At 38.3% G+C, this 22,274-nt stretch overlaps 1 protein-coding gene across 1 annotated transcript in view; it reads right to left on the bottom strand.

Moving 5' to 3' along the window:
• Positions 1-14,409: 14,409 nt before the first annotated feature.
• SAMD9 (sterile alpha motif domain containing 9) overlaps positions 14,410-22,274 on the bottom strand; it is a 30,570-nt gene continuing 22,705 nt past the window's right edge. The window contains exon 3 of the mRNA XM_090287225.1: positions 14,410-19,750. Coding sequence (XP_090143351.1) covers positions 14,989-19,743 — 4,755 coding nt within the window. The 5' untranslated portion in view covers positions 19,744-19,750 and the 3' untranslated portion in view covers positions 14,410-14,988. The remainder of the gene's footprint in view (positions 19,751-22,274) is intronic.

Raw genomic sequence — 22,274 nt, 5'->3', positions numbered from 1 at the left:
TGTTGTCCATGTCCGTGGGTCATTTGTACATGCTCTTTGACTAGACCCTTCCCCTTATTACCCCCCTTCTCTCCCTCCCCACTCCCCCCTCGTCACTGTTAGTCTACTCCTTGTTTACATGCCTCTGGTTCAATTTGCTTGTTTGTTTGTGTCATTCATTAGTCTCCTGTATTAGGTGAGATCATAGGGTATTTTTCTTTCATTGTCTGGCTTATTTCACTAAGCACAATTCTCTCTAGTTCCATCCATGTTGTTGCAAATGGTAGTTCCTTCTTTCTTTCTGCTACATAGTACTACGTTGTGTAAATGTACCACAGTTTTTTTGATCCACTCACCTGCAGATGGGCAGTTAGGTTGTTTTCAGCACTTGGCTATTGTAAATAGTGCTGCTATAAACATAGGGATGCATAGGTTCTTTTGAATTGGTGTTTCAGGATTTTTCGGATATAATCCTAGCAATGGAATTGCTGGTTCAAAAGGCAGTTCCATTTTTAGTTTTTTGAGGTAATTCCATACTGTTTTCTATAGTGGCTGCACCAGTCTGCATTCCCACCAGCAGTGCACTAGGGTTCCCTTTTCTCTGCATCCTCGCCAGCATAATTTGTTTGTTGATTTGTTGATGATGGCCATTCCGACTTGTGTGAAGTGGTATCTCATTGTGGTTTTTATTTGGATCTCTCTGATGGCTAGTGTTGTTGAGCATTCTTTCATATGCCTATGGACCCTCTGTATGTTCTCTTTGGAGAAGTGTTTGTTCAGGTCCTTTGCCCATTTTTTAATTGGGTTGTTTGTCTTCTTGGTGATGAGTATATAAGTTCTTTATATATTTTGGAAATCAATCCCTTGTCTGAGGTATTATTGGCAAATATATTTTCCCATATGGTGGTTCCCTTTTCATCTTGCTGATGTTTTCTTTTGCTGAGCAAAAACTCTTTAGTTTGATGTAGTCCCATTTGTTTATTCTTTCCTTTATTTCCTTTGCCTTAGGAAGTATATCAGTAAAAATGTTGCTACGCGGGATATCTGAAATTTTCCTGCCTATGTTTTCCTCTAGGACTTTTATGGTATCATGGCTTACATTTAAGTCATTGATCTATCTTGATTTTATTCTGGTATATGCTGTAAGTTGGTGGACTAGTTTCATTTTTTTGCATGTCCCTGTCCAGTTCTCCCAGCACTATTTGTTGAAGAGGCTCTTTTCACTCAATTTTATGTTCCTTCTGCCTTTGTCAAATATTAGTTGACCATATAGACCTGGGTTTATTTCTGGGCTCTCTATTCTGTTCCATTGATCTATATGTCTGTTCTTATGCCAATACCAGACTGTTTTGATTACCATGGCCTTGTAGTATATTTTGATACCAGGTATTGTGATTCCTCCTACTGTGTTCTTCTTCCTCAAGATAGCTGTGGCTATTGGGGGTCTTTTTGGTTACATATAAATTTTTGAAGTATTTGTTCTAAGTATGTGAAATATGTCATTGGTATTTTAATAGGGATTGCATTGAGTCTGTAAATTGCTTTGGGCAGTATGGACCTTTTAATGATGTTGATCCTTTCCATCCATGAACATGCTATATGCTTCCATTTATTTGTATCTTCCTTAATTTCTTTCTTCAGTGTTATGTAGTTTTCTGAGTAAAGGTCTTTTACCTCCTTGATTAAGTTTATTCCTAGGTACTTTATTTTTCTTGTTGCTGTAATAAATGTTTTTTTTTTCTAGAGTCTATCCTCATATTTTATTGTTGGTGTACAGAAATGCCTTCAATTTCTGAATATTGACTTTGTACCTGCAATTTTACCAAATTCATTTATTAGGTGGAGTAGTTTTTTCGTGGAGTGCATAGGATTTTCTATGTATGCTATCATGTCATCTGCAAATAATGACAGTTTTACTTCTTCTTTTCCAACTTGGATGCCTTTTATTTTTCTTTCTTCTCTGAATGCTGTGGCTATTAACTTCGAAGACTATGTTAAATAGGAGTAGGGAAAGTGGACATCCTTGTCTTGTTCCTGACCTCAGTGGAAATGCTTTCAGTTTTTTCCCATTGAGTATGTTGTTGGTTTCAGGTTTCTCATATATGGCCTTTATTATGTTGAGGTATGCTCCCTCTATTCCCATTTTGCTGAGTGTTTTCATCATAAATGGGTGTTGTACTTTATCAAATGCTTTTTCTGCATCTATTGATATGATCATACGGTTTTTGTCTTTCATTTTGTTTATGTGGTGTATTATGTTTATTGATTTGCAAATATTAAACCATCCTTGTACCTCTGGGATGAATTCAACTTGATCATGGTGTATGATCTTTTTAATGTGTTGCTAGATCCTGCTTGCCAATATTTTTTAAAATTATTTTTTAGGTCTATTTTATTGATTATGTTGTTACAGTAGTTCCAATTTTTTCCCCCTTTGCTCCCCTCTGCCCAGTACCGCCCTTCCCTCCAGAAATCTCACCACCCTTAGTTCATGTCCATGGGTCATGCTTATAAGTTCTTTGGCTTCAGCCTTTCCTATATTATTCTTAACTTCCCCCTGATCATGTTTCTTAATCATTGCACCATTTCCCCATTTCTCCCCCTCCCCCCTCCCAGCTGATAACCCTTCAAATGATTCCCATACCTATGATTCTGTTCCTATTCTGGTTTGCTTAGTTGGGTTTTGTTTTTATTTTTTATATTCAATTGTTGATAGTTGTGCGTTTGTTGTCATTTTAGTGTTCATAGTTTTGATCTTCTTTTCCTTAAGTAAGTCCCTTTGACATTTCATAGAATAATGGCTTGGTGATAATGAACTCCTTTAGCTTTACCTTGTCTGGGAAGCACTTCATTTGCCCTTCCACTCCCAATGATAGCTTTGCTGGATAAAGTAACCCTGGTTGCAGATTGCCTTTCATCACATTGAATACTGCTTGCCAGTCTCTTCCTGCCTGCAAAGTGTCCTCTGAAAAATCAGCTGATAGTCCTATAGGCACCCCTGTAGGGAACTCTCCACCTCTCTCTTGCTGGCCCTAGGAGTTTCTCTTTCTCTTCCATTTTGGCATCTTAATCATGATGCATCTTGCTGTGGTCCTCTCTGGGTCCAGCTCACCTGGGACCCTCTGTACTTCCTGGACCTGTAAGTCCATGTCCTTCACAAAATTTAAGAAGTGCTAATGTTTTCAATTCTTGCTTCCTCATTCTGCACTGGTTGACTGTTATTGTCTTCCTTATGTTCCAAATCATTGATTTGAACCCCAGTTTCCTTCCCTTCACCATTGGTTTTGTGTGGATTTTTCTTCATTTCACTTAGCATAGCCTTCACTTCTTCTCTTATGCATTTGCCATACTCAAGCATATCTGTCAAGCCTGTGAGCATCTTTATCACCATAGTTTTGAATTATGTGTCTGTTAGGTTGTCGATCTCCTCGTCTGTTAGGTAAGCTATCTCCTTGTCGCTCAGTTCTCCCACTGGAACCTTGATCCGTTTCCTCTTTTGGGCCATTCTTCTCTGTCTCCTTTCCTTTCAATGGGGGATTGTTTCTCTAGCTCTCCATTTTTGTGACTCTTCTTGTTTGTTGCTGCATCTTAGATTGATCTGCACTTCCTGGATCTGCCCCTCGTGGTGTCAGATTGTGTACCAGTCTGGGTCTAGGCAGCCTGTTGGAGACTACTGCCTTTATCTTTCTCCTTTAGTTGTTAATCTATTCAATCTGTGACCAGTCATCAGGCTTAAGCACAGAGGGTGTGGCAGATTAATTCTTGCAGGCAGGGATTTTGCCTCCCCTCTGGCTGATGCTACTTGGAGGGGAATGGTCTGCCTGCAGTATGGGGAATGAGTCAACACTGGGGACCAGAAGACTGCTTCATTAGTTCTCTCCTCAAAGCCACGGCCCCAAGTTCTCCCCAAGTGTTTCTAATTCTCTCTGCCCTCCCTCTGCTTGAGCCCAGGGTAAGTGGGTGCCGAAATGTTTTCATATGTGATTCCTTTAAGAGTTCTTTGTCTCCAGCTGTTTCTTTCAGGCCAGAAAAAAAACCCTGTTGATTTTTGCTTTTCACAGCTGGATGCTATTTTACTTTCTGCTCTGTTGCTGTAGGCTGGGAAGCCCAGCTTGGGGTGTAGACCCTGCCCTTCTCAGGGGGAACCACAGTCTGCTGAGCTGTTTCTTAGTCCCTTCAGCTGCCACCCGTGGGAGCCCAGCCAGCCCTTTTGCATCTCTGCACTTCCTACTGGCCACGTTGTGATGAAGCAGCCTTTTCTGTCTCTCTGTGGTTAGAAGACTTCTCTCCAGCTAGTGTTCAGTTGGTTATTCCAGATGATTTCTCCATTGGTCCTGGTAGGTTAGCATAGCTTCCACTTAAAGCTCTCCACCATCTTGGATCCCTCTGCCCTGCAACCATGGTTTCAAACCTCCCCACAAAGACAAACAGATGTATATATAATTTCAAGAATAAATATATATATATTTGTAAATATAAATTCATAAACATGTGAACTTACTTTTTTTCAGTTATTGGTGTAAATTATTGATAGTATTCCTTTTACTTTTTTTTAATTAAAAAACTTTGGAGGGGAAAATTGTATATTCATAAGCAATTGCTAGAAATTATATATACAGATCCAGCATATATTTTGGCCAGTTTCCCCCAATGGTAACATGTTGGAAAGCTAACTATGAAACCACAAACAGGATTTTAACATTGATACAGTCACATCACAGATAATTTTATCCTTACAAGGATTACTTCTATTGCCCTTTTAAAACTACACTCATTTTTCTCCCTACTTTTCTCCATTGGAACTTATCTCCTGGCAACCAATAATCTTGAAATGACAAAATTATACAAATGGAGAACATTGAAATCCGGTGTTGATTTTTCCACTTTATTCTTCTTTTTAAAAATTGTTTTAGCTATTCTACTTCTTTTGCGTTTCCTTATAAATTTTACAATAATCTTGGCTATATCTATGGAGAATCTTCTGGATTCTTGATAGAAATTGCAGTAAGACTATATATCAAGTTGGGCAGAATAGACACTTTACTCTGCTGAATCTTCTAATGCATGAACATGATACGTTCCTCCACTTATTTAGAACTTTGATTTCTTTCACTAGCATTTTATAATTGTCAGCAAAGAGTTATACTAATGTTTTATTAGACTATATTTAAATATTTTATTTTCTGAGTGATTATAAATGATATTGATATTTTAGTGTCCATGTTTTCATTTCTCATATATGAAAGATAATTGACTTTTGTGTGTTTATTTTGTATGCCGTGACCTTGATGAGCTCACTTGTTAGTTCTAGGTGGATTTTTTTTGTAGATTCCATTGGATTTTGTACCTATAAAATTGTCACTTTGAAATGGAAACAGTTTTATTTCTTCTTTTCTGATCTGTTTGTTGTTACTTCCTTTTCTTGCCTTATTGCATTAGCTTGAACTTCCAGTACAATGTCAAATAAGAGTAGTAAAATCAGACATCTTTACCTTGTTCTTAATCTTAGGGGAGAAGTATTCAGTCTTTTATCATTAAGTATGTTTTAACTGCAGAGTTTTCTTTTTTTTAGATGCTCTTTATTAAGTTGAGAAAATTCCCCCTATTCCTAATGTTCTATGATATTTTATCACAAATGGATGATGAATATTATCGCAAGGCTTTTTTTTTCTGTCAGTTAATATAATCATGTGGTTTTTCTACTTTATCCTGTTAATATGGTAGAAGATTAATTTCTTGATAGTTGATTATTATTTTTCATATTTAATCAGCCTTGTATTCCTTGTATAAACCCTACCTACACTTTTGTGAATAATTCTTTTATTAAACTCTAATCAAATGAGTCCTTTTGAATGTACCATTTGCTTTGTGTCAAGACTTAACACTTGTAGATCACCATCTTTAGTGAAACACTAAAATATGGGCTTAAATTCTATTTCCTGCAACTAGAAAGAGATGATGATAACAGTCCATTAAAGGGTAGATTTCTTGATTTTAAAACTGAACAATTTTCTTCCACTAATGAAAGAAAATACAAATTTTAAATAGAAGGTTTTCAGTGGAGGTGTAGGACTATCAGGCTACAATATTATAATGATGATGTATATATACATGTTTTAAAAATACAGAAAAGAACTCAGAATAATAGAATATATATTTTAATTGGAGCTGCAGATTTTTTGTTGTTGCTGATAAGATGAAAAAAATCTATTTCAGTGCATGTGAACTCTTTTCTAATACATTCCAAATTGTGCAGCAGAGAGACATTTGGAAGACAAAGGTGAATAAGAATAATATAAAAATAAGTGAGACATAAATGAGGAGAAAACTTCTGGCCAAGATGGAGGCCTAGACTGACGTGCTCCTTCTCCCTCCACAACTAAGAAGGAATATAACTACTGCAAAACCAGACATAACTAGAAGTTCCAGAAAATAAATGGAAGTCCAACATATGAAGTTATAAAGAAGTGGTGCTTGTCCAGACGGGTAAGAGGGGCGAAGCTGGGGCAGAGAGGTCAAGCTGTGCTGGCAGTGGCAGCTGCAGCGATGGTGGTGGGACGGCAGTAAGCACAGACACCTGTATTTAAGGGAAGGTGAGAAGCGCCTGGGGAGCACCCCCAGCTGCAGACCAAACCTGTCAGCTTATGATTCCAATGCCAGGGAAGGCAGGCCCCTATTACCTTGGACTGTGAGGGCCAGAGGGTGTGGGGATGGAGGAGGAGGCCCCGGTCTCTCAGCAGAGAGTGAACAGCAGGAATCCATCTTGGACCCCTGCCCCCATGCAAAATGCCACAGCGTGATGAGAAGGGTCACCAGGTTATGATGAATGCACGGCACTCCACCCTCTATAGCATAGGAGGTGTGACAGCCCCACCCAGGAAGCAAAGGTAAACACAAAACTGCCAGGCACAGATCATGGTAGAGATCCCAGTGATGCAGCTGACCAGACAGCAAATATCTAATCTAATGGCTCAGCAGATAGGAAATCTTTCTGAGGCACAGTTCAGAGCTTTGGTTATATGAATGCTTACAGACCTGACAGCAGATATTAACCAAGATAGGGAAGGAATGAAGGCTAGCCCTGCTGAAATGAGTGAAAACACATACAAAACTAGTGGTGAGGAAAAGAAAACCAGGAATCAAATCAACAAATCAGAACATAGGGAAGGAACAAACAGTCAACCAGTGCAGAAAGAGGAAACAAAAAGTGAGGAAAAGGAGGAGAGGCTCAAAAACCTATGGGATAACTATAAGGGTAACAACATCTGAATCATAGGGTTGCCAGAAGGTGAAGAAGAAGAACTAGAAATTGAAAAATGTGAAAAAATAATAAAGCAGAACTTCTCTAACTTGGGGAAGGAAATAGACTTACAGGTCCAGGAAGCACAGAGAGTTCCAAAAAAAAACTGGACCAGGGAGACCACCATGACACATTATAATCAAAATGTCAAAAATTAAGAATAAAGAGAAACTCTTAAAAGTAGCAAGAGAGAAGAAGAGAATTACATACAAAGGGGTCCCATAAGACTATCAGTTGATTTCTCAAAAGAAACTCTTCAGGCAAGAAGGGACTGGCATGAAATATTCAAATTAATGAAAAGCAAAAACCTACAACCATGATTACCTTATCCAGCAAAGCTGTCATTCAGAATAAAAGGACAGAGAAAGTGCTTCGAGGACAAAGTAAAACTGAAGGAGTTCATCAAATCCAAAGCACTGTTATATGAAATGTTAAAGGGACTTGTTTAGGAGAAAGAGGAACAAAACATGAACATTAAAATGAAAACTGTATCACAACAACCAACAACAGAAGCTAGGGAATCAAAACAAAGGCAAACTAGGCAATGAGAGAGGAAAAAGAATTATAGGTATGGGGAACATTTTGGGGGGAGGTCAGCGGGGAGAGGGAATGGGAAAAAGGGAGGGAGATGGTTCACGAATTAAGAAGCATAGTAGGAGGGAGTGGAGTAGATAGAAAGGTGTTGAGAAGAACTATAAGCACAACCAATGGGCATGGACTAAGAAGAAGTGGGGACAACTGGAGGGAAGGGTGTCACTGGGTGGAGGGAACAAAGGGAAAAGAAATTGGGACAACTGTAACAGCATAATCAATAAAGCATATTTTTAAAAAAAGAAGCTTTGCAGGCAAGAAGGGGCTGGCAGGAAATATTCAAAGTGATGAAAAGAAATGACCTGTAACCAAGATTACTCTATTCAACAAAGCTATCATTCAGAATGGAAAGGCAGAGAAAGTGCTTCCCAGACAAGAAAAAGCTGAAGGAGTTCACCATCACCAAGCCATTATTATATGAAATGTTAAGGGGACTTATTTAAGAAAAAGAATATCAAAAGTATGAACATTAAAGTGAAAACAGTATCACAACTATCAACAACAGAAGGTAGGGAATGGAAACAAAGGCAAACTAAGCAGACAACCAGAGTGAGAACAGAATCATAAGTATGGGGAACATGTGGGGGGAGGTCAGCTGGGAGGGGGAAAGGGAGAGAGGGAGGAAAATGGTGCAGGAATTAAGAAGCACAGTAGGCGGGTGCAGAATGGACAGGAGGATGTGGAGAAGAACTTTATGCACAACCCATGGACATGAACTAAGTGGGGGGAAGGGCTGCTGGAGGGAGGCGAGGCGGGTAGCTGGATGAAGGGGAGCAAATGGAAAAGAAATTAGGATAACTATAACAGCATAATCAATAAAATGTACAAAAAAATAAGTGAGACAATTTTTTAAAGAGAAATAAGTTAGTCTGTTTAAGAAATGATCACCCATTGGTATTACTTTCTGAGACCTTTTGGCTAATTCATGTTCTAAATACCCTGAAGTAGAATTTCATTGTTTCTGAAGCTCATTTGTTCAGGCCACCATTCATTCTGGGAGTGTTTAAATAAACATTTCCTTTTGAATACTGAGTTGGGAAACTGCTTTATTTTAATGACCTAATCAATGATTTTCAAGGGGACAATTGAAAAAAGCTCTATTGCCATCTCTTACTCTAGGCTCTACCAGAATTGGAAGACAGAATATGTAACTTGGAAACACCTCTTGAAGGGTTCTGTTCAATTGAGTACTGCTGGCCTAAGAAAGAGTAGATTGTTACTATTTAAATATCACCTGCCAAATTTCTATTTTTCAAGACTAAATTTCATGGATCTAAGAAAAATATAAAGCTCAATGGGTAAAAAAAAAAAAAAAAAAATTGGGATCCAGTCAAGATGGTAGCATAAGCAGACATGGCTCACCTCTTTGCACAACCACATCAAAATTACAACTAAAATATACAACCATCAGCCAGAATCATTAGAAATCAAGCTGAATGGAAATCTGATCAACTACAGAATTAAAGAAACCACATCCATTGAAATGAGTAGAAGGGGCACAGACATAGAACAGGCTGGCCTCTCACCCACATGTGGCGGATAAAAATTCAGGAGGTGTATGTCAGGAGTGAGGAGTCTCAGCCTCACATCAGGCTGCCCAGCCCAGTGTTCCAGGGCCAGGAAGATAAGTTCTCACAACTTTTTGCTGCAAAACCCAGAGGGGATTGGGTCAGTGGGAGAAGTTTCTGGAGCCTCAAACAGTTCTTCTTAAAGAACCCACATATGGACTCACCTACTTAGATTCACTCCTCTGAGTCAGCAGCAGGGAAGCAGCTTGAAAGGTACCAGAGGTATACAGGAAGAAACTGAAGTGTCTGGCATCAAAGTGAACAGAGGCTATTGTCCATCTCTTTTCTAAACCCTTCACCCACAGAACTGGCAGACTGGTGCCATATCTGACACTCCATCAACTGGGCTAACACTGTTTGACCTGCCTTGGATTTCCCCAGAGACTCTGCCCCACCCAACTTATGGGCCTACCCGAACTGCTTCTCTGTAAGAATGACTGGTCTTGGCTCATGCTTCACAACTTCCTAAATCCTACCAAACAGCTAACAGCTGTTCTCAATGTGCTCCAGGCTGGCATTAGCAGCCGTTGACTTAAACTCACAGCTTGGCTTTGCTTGGGAGTCTCCAAGCCCAGCACAAGTAGCAACCATCTCAGATTGCTTTATAGCTCGGGCTGGGTGCCCTGGGAAAAACACAGGTGGGGGCTAACATTGGCCTGAAGCACCCAGGAAACCCCAGGGCCAGAGCACTCAGTGGACAGCTACAGACCACATCAGAGCACCACCACCCTGCCCCTGCGCAGCTGATCCTCCATGGAGGGTGGAGGTTAGTGGTCAATGGTCACAGCCAGTCCAAGCAGCTGACTGGCCTGGGTAAATCCCTCCCATTGATCTGCCAACAGCAACCAAGTCTCAACTACAAGAGGAAGGTGCACTGAGCCCACATAAAGGGCTCACTTCGAGTCCCCAGCTGGAGTGATAGTGGAGGCTATGCCACTGGACCCTACAGGACACCTACTACATTAGACCAAACTGTTACAGAAACAGGAGAGTCCAAAAATCTCCGGAGTTTGTGGCTGGGGGATGGGGAGAAGGAAGCAGCTTTCAGAATGCCTCCACATACCTGAGGCTGATGGCCGGTGTCTTTCATTATGTAAATTGCTTTAATGCATCCAAAGCCTCAGGTGGATGGGAGGAGTCTTGAACCAGGTGATGGTATGGAAAGCACACAGAGCCTACGTGGGGTTCTGTGAATGGTCAGAACTATTGGCAACACCCACTGCGTCAGAGGACGCAGTCAGGGATATATAGGCAGCTGCGAACACTTTAGGGGGGGGGCACGCTCTGGGGCTGTCTCCCTCGCTGGTGAGTGTTTGCAGAGGTGTTCTGGAGAAGGAGAGGAGATCCACGTGGTTTACAGAAAAAAGACAGTTCTCAAGGAGGCTGAGAATCCAGGTGGTCCTGCATTGAGAGCTGGAGAACACCACAGCACAGAAAGGACCTCGCCACTCAGATTGAGTGATTGGCAGCTGCTGGTAAAGCTGAACTGTGCCTAGGAAGTAGGGAAATGGTGTTTCTGACTCCCCCCCTCTAAAACTGGTTAGGTTTGGTAGAGGGGAGGCAAGGATATGTGTAACTGTTAAATAAACAATTTTTCTTTTCACTCAAATATAATATTCAGAGTTGTAATTTTGGCGGCGGGCAATCAGACCCCTAATTAAAGAGCCCGTGGGTTTGTTTTCAATTGGAGCAGCCCAGGGGTTCTGTAACAATACTACCAAGACATGGAGTCAAAGAAGCTCTACCCAATACCCAGAAAAATAACACAGGGAGGATGCCAACTTAAGGAGGCAAAGAAATATGGCCCAAATGAAAGCACAGAACAAAACCCCAGAAATAAATAAATAAAACAGAGATAGCCTACCTATCATATGAAGAGTTCAAAACACTGGTGATCAGGATGCTCATAGTAATCATTGCATATGGCCACAAAATAAGGGAATAAGTGTGGGTTATACAAAGTGAAGTAAAGAAAAATATACAGAGAACCAACAGTGATGGGAAGGATGCTGGGATTCAAATCAACGATGTGGAACAAAAGGAAGAAATAAACACTCACCTGGAACAGTAAGAAGAAACAAGAATTGAAAAAAATGAGGAGAGGATTAGGAACCTCTGGGACAACGTTAAACGTACCAACATCCAAATCACAGGGAGAAGAGGAAGAGCATGAAATTGAAAACTTATTTGAAAAAATAATAAAAGAAAACCTCTCTAATTTGGCGAAGAAAATAGATATAAAATCCAGGAAGCACAGAGTCCCAGACAAGCTAGACGCAAAAAAGGACCACACAAAGACATATCATAATTAAAATTCCAAAGACTAAAGATAAAGAGAGAATCTTAAAAACAGCAAGAGAAAAGCAGAGAGTTATCTACAGAGGTGTTTCCACAAAAGTATCAGCTGATTTCTCAAAAGAAACTGCAGGCGAGAAGGGACTGGGAACAAGTATTCCAAGAGTACTCTAGCCAGCAAAGCTATCATTTAGAATGGAAGGGCAGATACAGTGCTTCCCAGACAAGGTAAAGCTAAGGGACTTCATCATCACCAAGTCCTTATTATATGAAATGTGAAGGGACACATTTAAGAAAGTGAAGATCAAAACTATGAACAGTAAAATGACAACAAACAACTATCAACAACTAAATCTAAAAAATAAAAACAATAACTAATTAAACAAACAACCAGAACAGGAACAGAATCATAGGTATGGGGATCATTTGGAGGGTTATCAGCTGGGAGTGGGAAGGAGGGACAAAGGGAGAAATGGCACAGGAATTAAGAAACATAATTAGTAGGAACAAAGTAGACAGGGGGAAGTTAAGAATACTGTAGAAGAGGATGAAACCAAAGAACTTACATGCACTACCAATGCACATGAACTAAGGTGGGGATAATTGTCTGAAGGCAGTGGGGTTCCAGGCAGAGGGTGGCAAAGGGAAAAAAATTGGGATGACTGTAACAGCATAATCAATAAAATGTACTCAATGATTATAGGTCAATGAGCTTGTTAAATTTATCCAGCATAATTCAGCTATATTTTTATTTACAAAAGGAAAACCCACATACATTTATTACTCTGCTATTCCTTGGAGAAGTAGACCTGGATAATTATAATGTGAAAAAAAAATTTTGTGTTGCAAGGTTGTTAAGTTTTAACTTTGGCCCTAAAATGATAGAAATCAGATATCAAAATAGGTGCTAAACCAAAATGCATATTTTCAAAATAAGTGTCTAAGAACCAATTAGACAGCTGACCTACAAAAAAGACAAGAGTTTATAATATTTATCAGGGGTTAGTGAATTTTTCCTGCAAATAGCCAAGTAGTAAATATTTTAGATTTGTGGGCTATATGGTTTCTGTTACAACTACTTAAATGTTGTTGCAGTGCAAAGGCAGCCTTAGCCAATACTTAAACCAATGACTGTGACTGTGTTCCAATAGGACTTAACTTAAAAGACAGGCTGTATTTGGCCTATTGGCTATAGTTTGCCCACTGCTGGCATTTAGGAAAAGAGGTATTTATGAAGAGGTTATGTTGGAAAAAGTTTCCCCAAACACTGTGAGAATCTCATCTTCAGTCTAGAGAGCAGGGGTTGGAGGCATCAGAGGGGGGCTTCTAGAGGCCCGTGTGCAGTTCTTGACCTTTGTCTCCTCATTTTATGGAGTATATTGTTCCCAAGACTGGAAATTAGCTGTACTCCCTACCAGAGGTAGAACAAAAAAACATTTGTAAGGGTTTCCTGTGCACCCAAGGTAGGTCATGGGAGAGAGCACTTGTCTAAGCTGGTTTATTTTGAGTTCAACAGAATCACCTGGTAAGGTTTGAGAACTCCAGCAGAAACAATTCTGTGTAGAGTAGACTGAAACATGGAGCAGAGTGGGAAGTGGCCCCAGAGAAAAATATGACTTGACATTCTCATTTTTTATTTCATTTTGTTAATTCTCACCCAAAGATATATTTATTGATTTTTAGGGAGAGAGAGGAAGGGGAGAAGGATGGAGGGGAGGAAAGAGAGAGAAAGAGAGGTGAGACAGAAACATTGATTGGTTACCTCACATACTTGCCTCCACCAGGATCGAACCTGCAACCTAGGTATGTGCCCTGACCGGAGATCAAACCCATAACTTTTTGGTGTATGGGATGACATTCCAACCAACTGACCACCCGGCCTTTTTAAACTGAGAATATTTGATGAGATGTGTTTTTTTTTTTTTAAATCAATAGTGAACTGATAAGTTAGGCAGCTGAAATTTCATTCAGGAGCAAAAGACGCCCCCCACCCCCCACCCCAGTCCAGTGAAAAATTTGAATGGAATTGTGAAGACGAAAACAAATTGCATTTTTTGTTTTTATAACAGAAAATTTCAAAAGTACAATCCAAAGAAAAGAAGAGAGTATAATGAACTCTGGAATATGCATCATGTAGTGATTGTTAATTCAGGTCCAATCTTGTTGCAGTTATACTACTTATCTACTTTCCTTTCACCATCTCCATACCATACACATGGAATTACTTTGAAGCATATCCAACATCTGCACTTTCTTCCAGTTGGAAGAAAGATCCAGAGGCTTGGTCAGAATTCGGGTTCAATGACCTGGCAAGACACTTCATGGGTGATGTATGTGCACTCCCATAGTCCTATAACATCTGGCTCTCTGTTAATATTGATCAGGATTTAAGAAAGTCTGATTCATCTCCTATAAAGTTGTTTATCAGCTTTTTACCAGTTTTGGCAAATGCTGGTGATTGTCCAGGTTCATGTTTCTATTAGAAAAAAATGCATTTTGATTATTTCTCATCGGTTGTGCTTATTCAATGCATAGTTTATACGTATATCTTGCCAGTACATTAGGATCCTCTAAAAACAAATTAGTTTTTTTCACAAGAGTCCTTTTTATTCATAGTTTTGGAGTTTGGGCATATTTTTGTTTGTTTGTGTAGAGTCTATAAATTCACCCCCCCCCCCCCCACTTTTGCTCAACAGCGTCCTATTGAATGAAAAGGCAGTCTAATTCTCCAGACTACTTTGGTAGGATCTGCTGACTTCTACAGGTCTGACCTTCAGTGAATTGGTTGCTCCTCTGCTTTGAAAGATCCTTGAATGCTGGTATGCTTGGTAAGAATAAATGTTGCTCCTTAGCTTGAGAGGATTTCACTTTTTAAATGAAATGGTTTCCCAGCTATTGTAATGATTTGGAATCATAACTATTTTTCCTCATCTGAAAAGTTTTTACAATTGTGAAGAAAGGAGACTCTTTTTATCAATCCATGACTTCATTGGGTAAGTGGGGGAAGTGAAGAGTCTCTGTATGACTGACTTATTACATTCACTTCTCCTGATTCCATCTATAGCTCCTTCTTATCTTGTCCTTGATGCTGTTAATCAAATCAAGTAGATATTTGATACTTTACATATTACCTTTTCACCACAGTCTATGTAGGACTCATAAGATACTTAAGGGTAATTTAAAGTAGAGGTCTTGGGTCTAAAAAAAAAAAAAGTGGTATTGAGACCACATTCCTGGAGGAAGAAGATCAGACTCTTAAATACTCTCAATGTCATAAGCAAGCGGGCCTCCAATGGAAAACCCCAGGTAAAAAGATACTTTTTCTATGCTTCTACCACTTCTCAGTTGACCCCAGAAAGCAGGTGTAATGGGTATTGTGATTTTTTCATTGATTCCATATTCTATATATAAACAATTATTTTCAGCTCTTCCCTTTAAACGAAGCAAAAGTTCTTGGACTTTTTTCTCCTTCCATACATCTCCACTCTGCCACAAGAAATTAATATCAGGTGTCTTTCCAAAGCACTGATCAATTTTTCCTTTGTGGACAAGTCTGTTCGTATTGCTACCTTTCCCAAGAAAGAAATATGCAATTGGTTGCTTTGTGCGATACATATGTTTATATTGCCCCCTGAAAGAATTTTCCAGTGACCGGATATACTTTTCCATTTGTTTAGAATCTTGATCTAGTTGTTGGTTTTCTGGCCAGAATAAGAAAGAAGCTAGGAAATAAGGTTCTGAAAATTTATAGCACAATCCTATTTGTTGCAAGATTTCTCTAAGCTGATCTTTGAGTTTTTTAATTGGCTTCACAATTTTGGAGGTAGGTTTAATACAGTAGAGAATGATATTGGCCAAGATGAAATTTTGCTTATCCTTTGACTGGATTCTAACAGCGCATTGTTCAAAGAGAAAAGTGTATTTTTCCACTATATCTTCCATGGTGTTAATAGCATCTTCTTGATTTTTGATTAGGTATTCCAAGAGCCCAGAAAACTTGTCTGCTTTTAAAACTTCTAGGCTTTTCCAACACAACTCTACTTGAAGTAACAAACTAAGCTTTGATCCGAGATTTTTGTTTTGTGAATCCTCTGAGGGACCAAATATGTCTGCATACTTCTTAAAATATCCGGCCACCTTTCTCCGAGTTTTGGATTGTTCATATTGCTTAATGTTATTCCTGGGTTTTAGAAGGACAAAATAATCATCAAAAAAATCAAAGCACTTTTTCAAAGACCATCGCAAATTAGTTAGATAAGGAATAAAGTCCTTGAGAGCTAATTTAAATTCATCATTTGGATCCCCAGGAATATCACTACTTCCTGATATAAAATCGATCATATGTCTTTTAGATAGTTCATCTTTATTGTCAAAAAAAGGAATGAGCTGGAGAATCTGGATGGTGTAGAGCCCAACTTCAATCTCCCCGCGATAACCAGCAATATTGTAAGTATCATACCGCCTCTTTGACTTCTGATTAAACCTTTCTGTCGCCCCATCCTCTCTATCTTCACTTTGCTGTTGAGATTCTTTGAATGCATTTGAGGCATGTACTGCTAAATCCAAAATATCACTGAGATCAGCAACTGAAATGTTCCTGTTTCTTTCATTATTTTCTAGCCACCATCTTATTTTACTTTTGTAGACTTGACCCAGTGTATCAGAGATATAAGAATTGTTAGGTTCTATCTTCTTTGCTTTATTTGCCCAATTAAGGGCACTGGTAAAGTCCTTCTCTTTAATATAGAAATGTCTTGCCAAGGCTTGGCAAATGAATGCATTTGGATTGAACCGATGATTACCTTCCTGCAATACATTTTCAACTGCTGAGTTCCCTTCATCTCTATGTAATGCTTCAATGAATGGGGAAAACCAAGTTCCTGTTTCACCTTCATGTTCATTGCGCTGTCTTGCGAGCAGCAGTGTTTGCATATCTTCGAAAAATTTGCTTCTTCCTATACCAGTATCATAGAACAAATTTTCTCTTAGCATATCCAGAATAATTTTACTTTTATTCAAATGATAGCTTATCTTCAATTCTTCCAGTGAGCGAGTGGCAATTAAAGGGTGAATAATGCGCACTCCAGAGTAGTTTCCACATTCCACCACCTCTGTTTTTATCAGAATTGTAGAGTAGGTGCCCATCTTGTCTTCAAATTTTTCTGTTCCCCAGAAAGCCTTCTTGGATGTTATTCCTAAGAACTTTTCACATTGTGAAAGTGAAATGGTGGTATCAGGCACATATGAATTAAGGAGAGCCAAAAAAGAAAAGAGCTTTGCTTCCTTGGTGGAAATATTTTGTCCTTTCAGGATATTCCTGACCACATTTTTTATGTACTCCTCATTAAAATTGGTTTTCATGATCATGAAGGAATAAAAATCTTTAAAGTTTTTATGTTGCTCTTCAATTTCTTTCAGTTTAAGCTCAAAAGCTCTTTGTTCTTTGGGAAACAGTTGTTGTATTAGGGCAATACTGTCTGAAATCTTTGCACATTTTTCAGGATTCTGTGATCTTAGGCAATTTAGGATAATCACTAGAGGTTTCTCATATCGAATGTACTTACTAGCTATAGCTGTTTGAATACAGGCCAGAAGAAGATAGATATCACCTTGTTCTTCAAAATCATCAACAAGAAGCAATACGGGTAGGTATTCCTGATTGTTTGCTGTCCCATAGGTGATTAAATTAGTCACTTGTTTTCCAATTTCAGAAAAATCCACTGTCTTGTTTTTCAACACAGCACATCTGAATTTCTTCCTTAGTTCCCAGAGAATATGCATAGCCAAGGTAGTCCCACCACAGCCTGGGTGATGATACAGATGAATAATTTTGACACATGCTTGCTTAGAATAATCTGCACAGTTTTGAATCATTGCTTCAAGTCTTTCATATTTATCCCTTTTGATAAAAGGTGAAGAATAGTGTTCAGAGGAAAAGTAGAAGTTCCACCAAGATACTTTACCACCTCGATAGAAGTCTTCTTCTTTTGAAGCCTTGAACTCAAGAAATGTTTTTTTGTCCTTTTCTAAGAGTGTACCTTCACATTCATTTTCACAGAGAATTTCCAGAGTAGTCATGATATCTTCTTCCCTTTTCAGAAGGACAGTTGACGAACCAATAGATGGCAAAAATCTCTTTAAAGATTTAGTCACGGATTTTAGTTTAAGAATAGTACCATTTATCTCTTCAAGACTTAAAGAAGAAATGCATTGGCTTGATAATTCATCTTGTTGTTTTGTTAATCTTGCTTCAAGTAGATCTTTCCATCTCTGACATATGTGTGAGTGTACACAAATACACAATATATTTTCCATTCCTTTGAGATCTTGGTAGAAAGCACAGAAGGTCTCAATGAGGGGGTCTCTTGGGTCATCCACATAGGAGAGTAATAGAAACACGACCAACAACTTCCCTGTTGGCATTATGTCTTCATGTGTAAGAAATGATATCACTTTCCTGACTTCAGATGCTTTTTCTCTTTGCCAGGAACTTGGATATAAGGGTTTATATTTTTCACTGTCAAGGTCTAACCTGCCATTACAGAATATCCAGCTGGGTTGTTGATAAAGATTCAGACTAGAAATCTTCTCATTTGGTGTGGTTTTCCCCTCTGTATACAGACTTGGCAAGTGAAGGTTTACTACTCGGCTTTCTTTGTAAGCATTCACTACCCCCTTGCTTACAGACTCAGGATCAAACTCTAACACAGCAAACCACTTAATTTCCTTTAGGAAATCTAAATGTTTTATTTGATTAGGATGGCATTTGTTTGTTACAAGGATGTACCATTCATAGTATGAATTATCTAACAAATCCTGATTTCCTGTCAGCAATTTAATAAGCTTTGGTCCCTCACTCTCTTTTCTATTTGTTTTTATTCTGCATTTTTCTTCTGCTTCTTTTCTAGACTCTGCCAGAGTTTTTAAATCTAATTTAAACTCTTTGAATTCTGCATTATTTTTTATGATGTCTTTAGTGCTAGCCCCATCTCTCACAAAGACCGAGAATTTTGTTCTTTGTTCCCATATTTTGTTGTTCTGATTTTGCAGTTTAATCTGGAAGTAATCATGTCCACATTCAGAGTATTTTGGAATGACATCCACTTCAATAACAAATTTGTCAGATGGAATACTGTTTGGCAGTAAAACTTCTACAAATCTTGGCTCTCGAATGCACTTCTTTGCTATTTGGACCTGATGGTCTTCAAAATACTGGTGGATCATCAGATTGAAGTGGTCAATGAGGGCTTCCTTGGTGACACTGGTGAGATTCACACCAACAATTTTTCCATGGGGTTTATCTTTGACTCCAAAATGAATGGTGCCATTGCTCCGTGAATTCATACATGCTGAAGCAAATCGAAAGACTTCATTGCTAAATTTCATTTTAACGTCTTCTTCTGTGGCTGTTTTCGTATTCGTGAAAGCTTTGAATTCATGTATTGGATCGATGAGATTGAGTGGTCCTGTTTCAGGCTGTAGACAAAAATTCAATTTGTAACGATATGGGTCACTGAATTCATCAAAAGGGTATGGAACACATGTCAGTTCTATGGATGGCTGCTTTTCTTCTGTGTCATCTGTTTCATCTAACATGAACTCATTTTTTAGTGACTTAGGAACTTTAGTAACTGTGAAGGCATTAGCCGTATCTGATTTCTCTTTATTGTTTTGTTTTTGTTTTGAAGTTTCATTTTCCTCTTGCATCAAAGTCTGTGTTTTAGGAACATTTTTACTTTTTTTCCCCCTCTTATGTGTCTGAATTAGATCTTCAGAAGATATTTTCCGCAATTCTTTGAATAGATGTTCTATTTGGATAGCCAGTTCATGTGTTATGCCCATACAAATGAAGTTCTCTTTAGTTAACCACTTCAAGATTGCTCCATTCACATTTTGTGCGATCAATATTTCCCTGTGTCTTTGGTCAATTTTATGACTTTCTAACCACTGAGCTACATCCTCTTTTGTCCAGTCATCTGTATTTTCTGGTAGGTTTAGTTGTGCTGCCATCTGGTATCTGTATAGAGAAGAGGAAAATTAGTATTTTTATGAGTAAGTTTTTAAATAACTAATTTTTCAATAGGTAATATGTATGTGTCATACAATTTTAAAAGTTCAAAAGAATATGCATGCCATTTAGTTATCCTCCTGAGAGGAAATTACCATTACAAGTTTCTTCTGTATCCTGCCAGGAAAATGCTACCAAATACAAGCACATTTTTTCCCATATGAGTGACAGCATATAGTATACATATTTCTCATCACCTTGCTTTATTCACAAATTGTATCTTGGGGACACTTCCAGTCAGTAGATATAGGGATGTTTCATTCTCATTAATGGTTGGTTGCCGTGATGTATGTTAGCTGTATTACTTTAACATACTCAATTCTGCTATAGATAGGAGAAACAAAGGAGAATTATATGAAACTACATAGAGAAAGCTATAAAAAAGTAAGGAGGATATATGAAACTAAATATAGAAGCAAGTAATTGTGAAACATGTTATGATAGGTGTAGATAAAATATTTGAGCACATGAGTGTTAAACATAGGAAGAGATAGAAGGGCTGAATAGATATTGAAGCACTTGATATTATTGAGTTCTTAGCTAGGTTTTAATTGGGTGACACTCACTTGATCCTTTGGGTACTCTACTTAAGAGACATAAATAAAATCCAGAATAGCTTATCAGGCTAATTGATGAGCTATAGATGTGGTCAAGAACAAACGTCCCTGTGCATCTCTCTGGTTAGAGTAAATCCTTGTCATTGGCCCAGTGTATCTACTATATGTTGATCCCCCTTGAATAGACCTCAACTCTGGTTTTCAAAATTACACATTCAGTGGAGAATGTGGGTACAGTAAAGAGGGAGAGAGAATATATGATCTTGCATAACTCAGATAATAAACTTCTACCCCTCTTGTATATTATCCAAAGTGTGTTACCCATACCTTCTCCCTGCTTTTTGTTGTGTACTTAAGTTGATTTACTAAGGCATGTACCTTAAGCATCTTCATTTGATGCACAAGCTATTCTGTTCCATGAGTTATGAGATAGCTTGCTGGGTGGTGAACTTGGAGGCTACTATTATATTAAATTTTTACATAATAATTGACAATAGCTGATCCTTGGGCACTAACAAATGGCATTACTGTTTGGTCTGCAAATTGTCAGACTACTCTGTAAAATTCATGGCAATCTGGGTTACAGAAATATAGCAACGGCTAGAAAAAATGAAATTCAAATGATAATAGTCAGCTTTAAGTACAATCCAAAAATGACCGCAAAATGTCAGCCACTTCAATTAATCCATCATGGGAGAAATCAAATTAACAGACTAGATACACTTGGGAAATTATGGCAAGTAGATTATATAAGACCACTTTTATGAAATAATTCACAGGAATATTGTTTCCCAGTGGTAGATAAATTCATGATTAGAATTTCCCTTCCCTTCTTGATATAAAGATGCCAGAGCAGTGGTCCAAGTTTAAAGCTATTATTTTTGGTTAGTAATTCTTTTTTTTTTAAATAATTTATTTATTTGTTTATTTATTTTATTTTTAGAGAGAGGGGAAAGGAGAAAGAGAGAGAGAGAGAAATATCACTGTGTGGTTGCCTCTCACTCGTGCCCCCAACTGGGGACCTGATGTGCAACCTAGTAATGTGCCCTGCCTGGGAATCGAACCAGCAACACTTGGCTCACAGGCTGACGCTCAATGGTTAGTAATTCTTATATGCATAGAAAGCGAATAAAAATGTATCTTAGAGCTATAGTACAACAACTAAGAAAAATAGGCAAAAATATGTAAAATTGATGGAAATTTTACTCCTTTACAACACTGTGACAATGAGAAACCTAGAAAATTTAATGCCTTCTTTAAAAAAAAAGTGAGTTAGATAAAGTTCCCTTCAGTAATTTGGCCTATAGAGATTAAGAAGTTCAAATTTTAAATGACTTGGAAAAAGAAAAAAGAGTGGAGGGGGAAATTGCTTTGGATATGCTAATCTTTAAAGTAAGCCCCCTCTCTGGGACTATATAAAACTTAAGACTGTGTATCAAAGGGCACAATTAACAGAACAAAAAAGCAAGCTATGGAATGGGAGAAAATATTTGCAAATCATGTAACTGATATGATAATATCCAGAATATAGTAAAAACTCCTACAACCTCAACATCAACAGCAAAGCAAATAACCCGATTAAGAAATGACCAATGGACTTGAATACATATTTCTCCAAACATGATACACAAATGACTGACAAACATATGAAAAGATGCTCAACGTCACTAGTTACTAGAGGAAAGCAAACCCAAATCATGATGACATATCATTTCACACCCATTGTGATGACTACTAGAAAAGCAAGCAAGTATTGGCAAAGATATGGAGAACTGGGAAGGGAGTCTTGTATACTGTTGGTCGAAATGTAAAATGGCGCAACGTACATGACCTACCCTAAAAGAATGGTTAAAGGAAGTTCTCTAAACAGAAAGGAAATGATAAGAGAAGGAACTTTGGAACATTAGGAAGGAAAA

The sequence above is a fragment of the Furipterus horrens genome, unplaced genomic scaffold, assembly GCF_987537825.1.
Source record: "Furipterus horrens unplaced genomic scaffold, mFurHor1.1.pri manual_scaffold_9, whole genome shotgun sequence".
NCBI classification, from domain to species: Eukaryota; Metazoa; Chordata; class Mammalia; order Chiroptera; family Furipteridae; genus Furipterus; species Furipterus horrens.
Note: the sequence above shows the minus strand (reverse complement) of the source record. Positions and strands in the feature narration are given on the sequence as shown.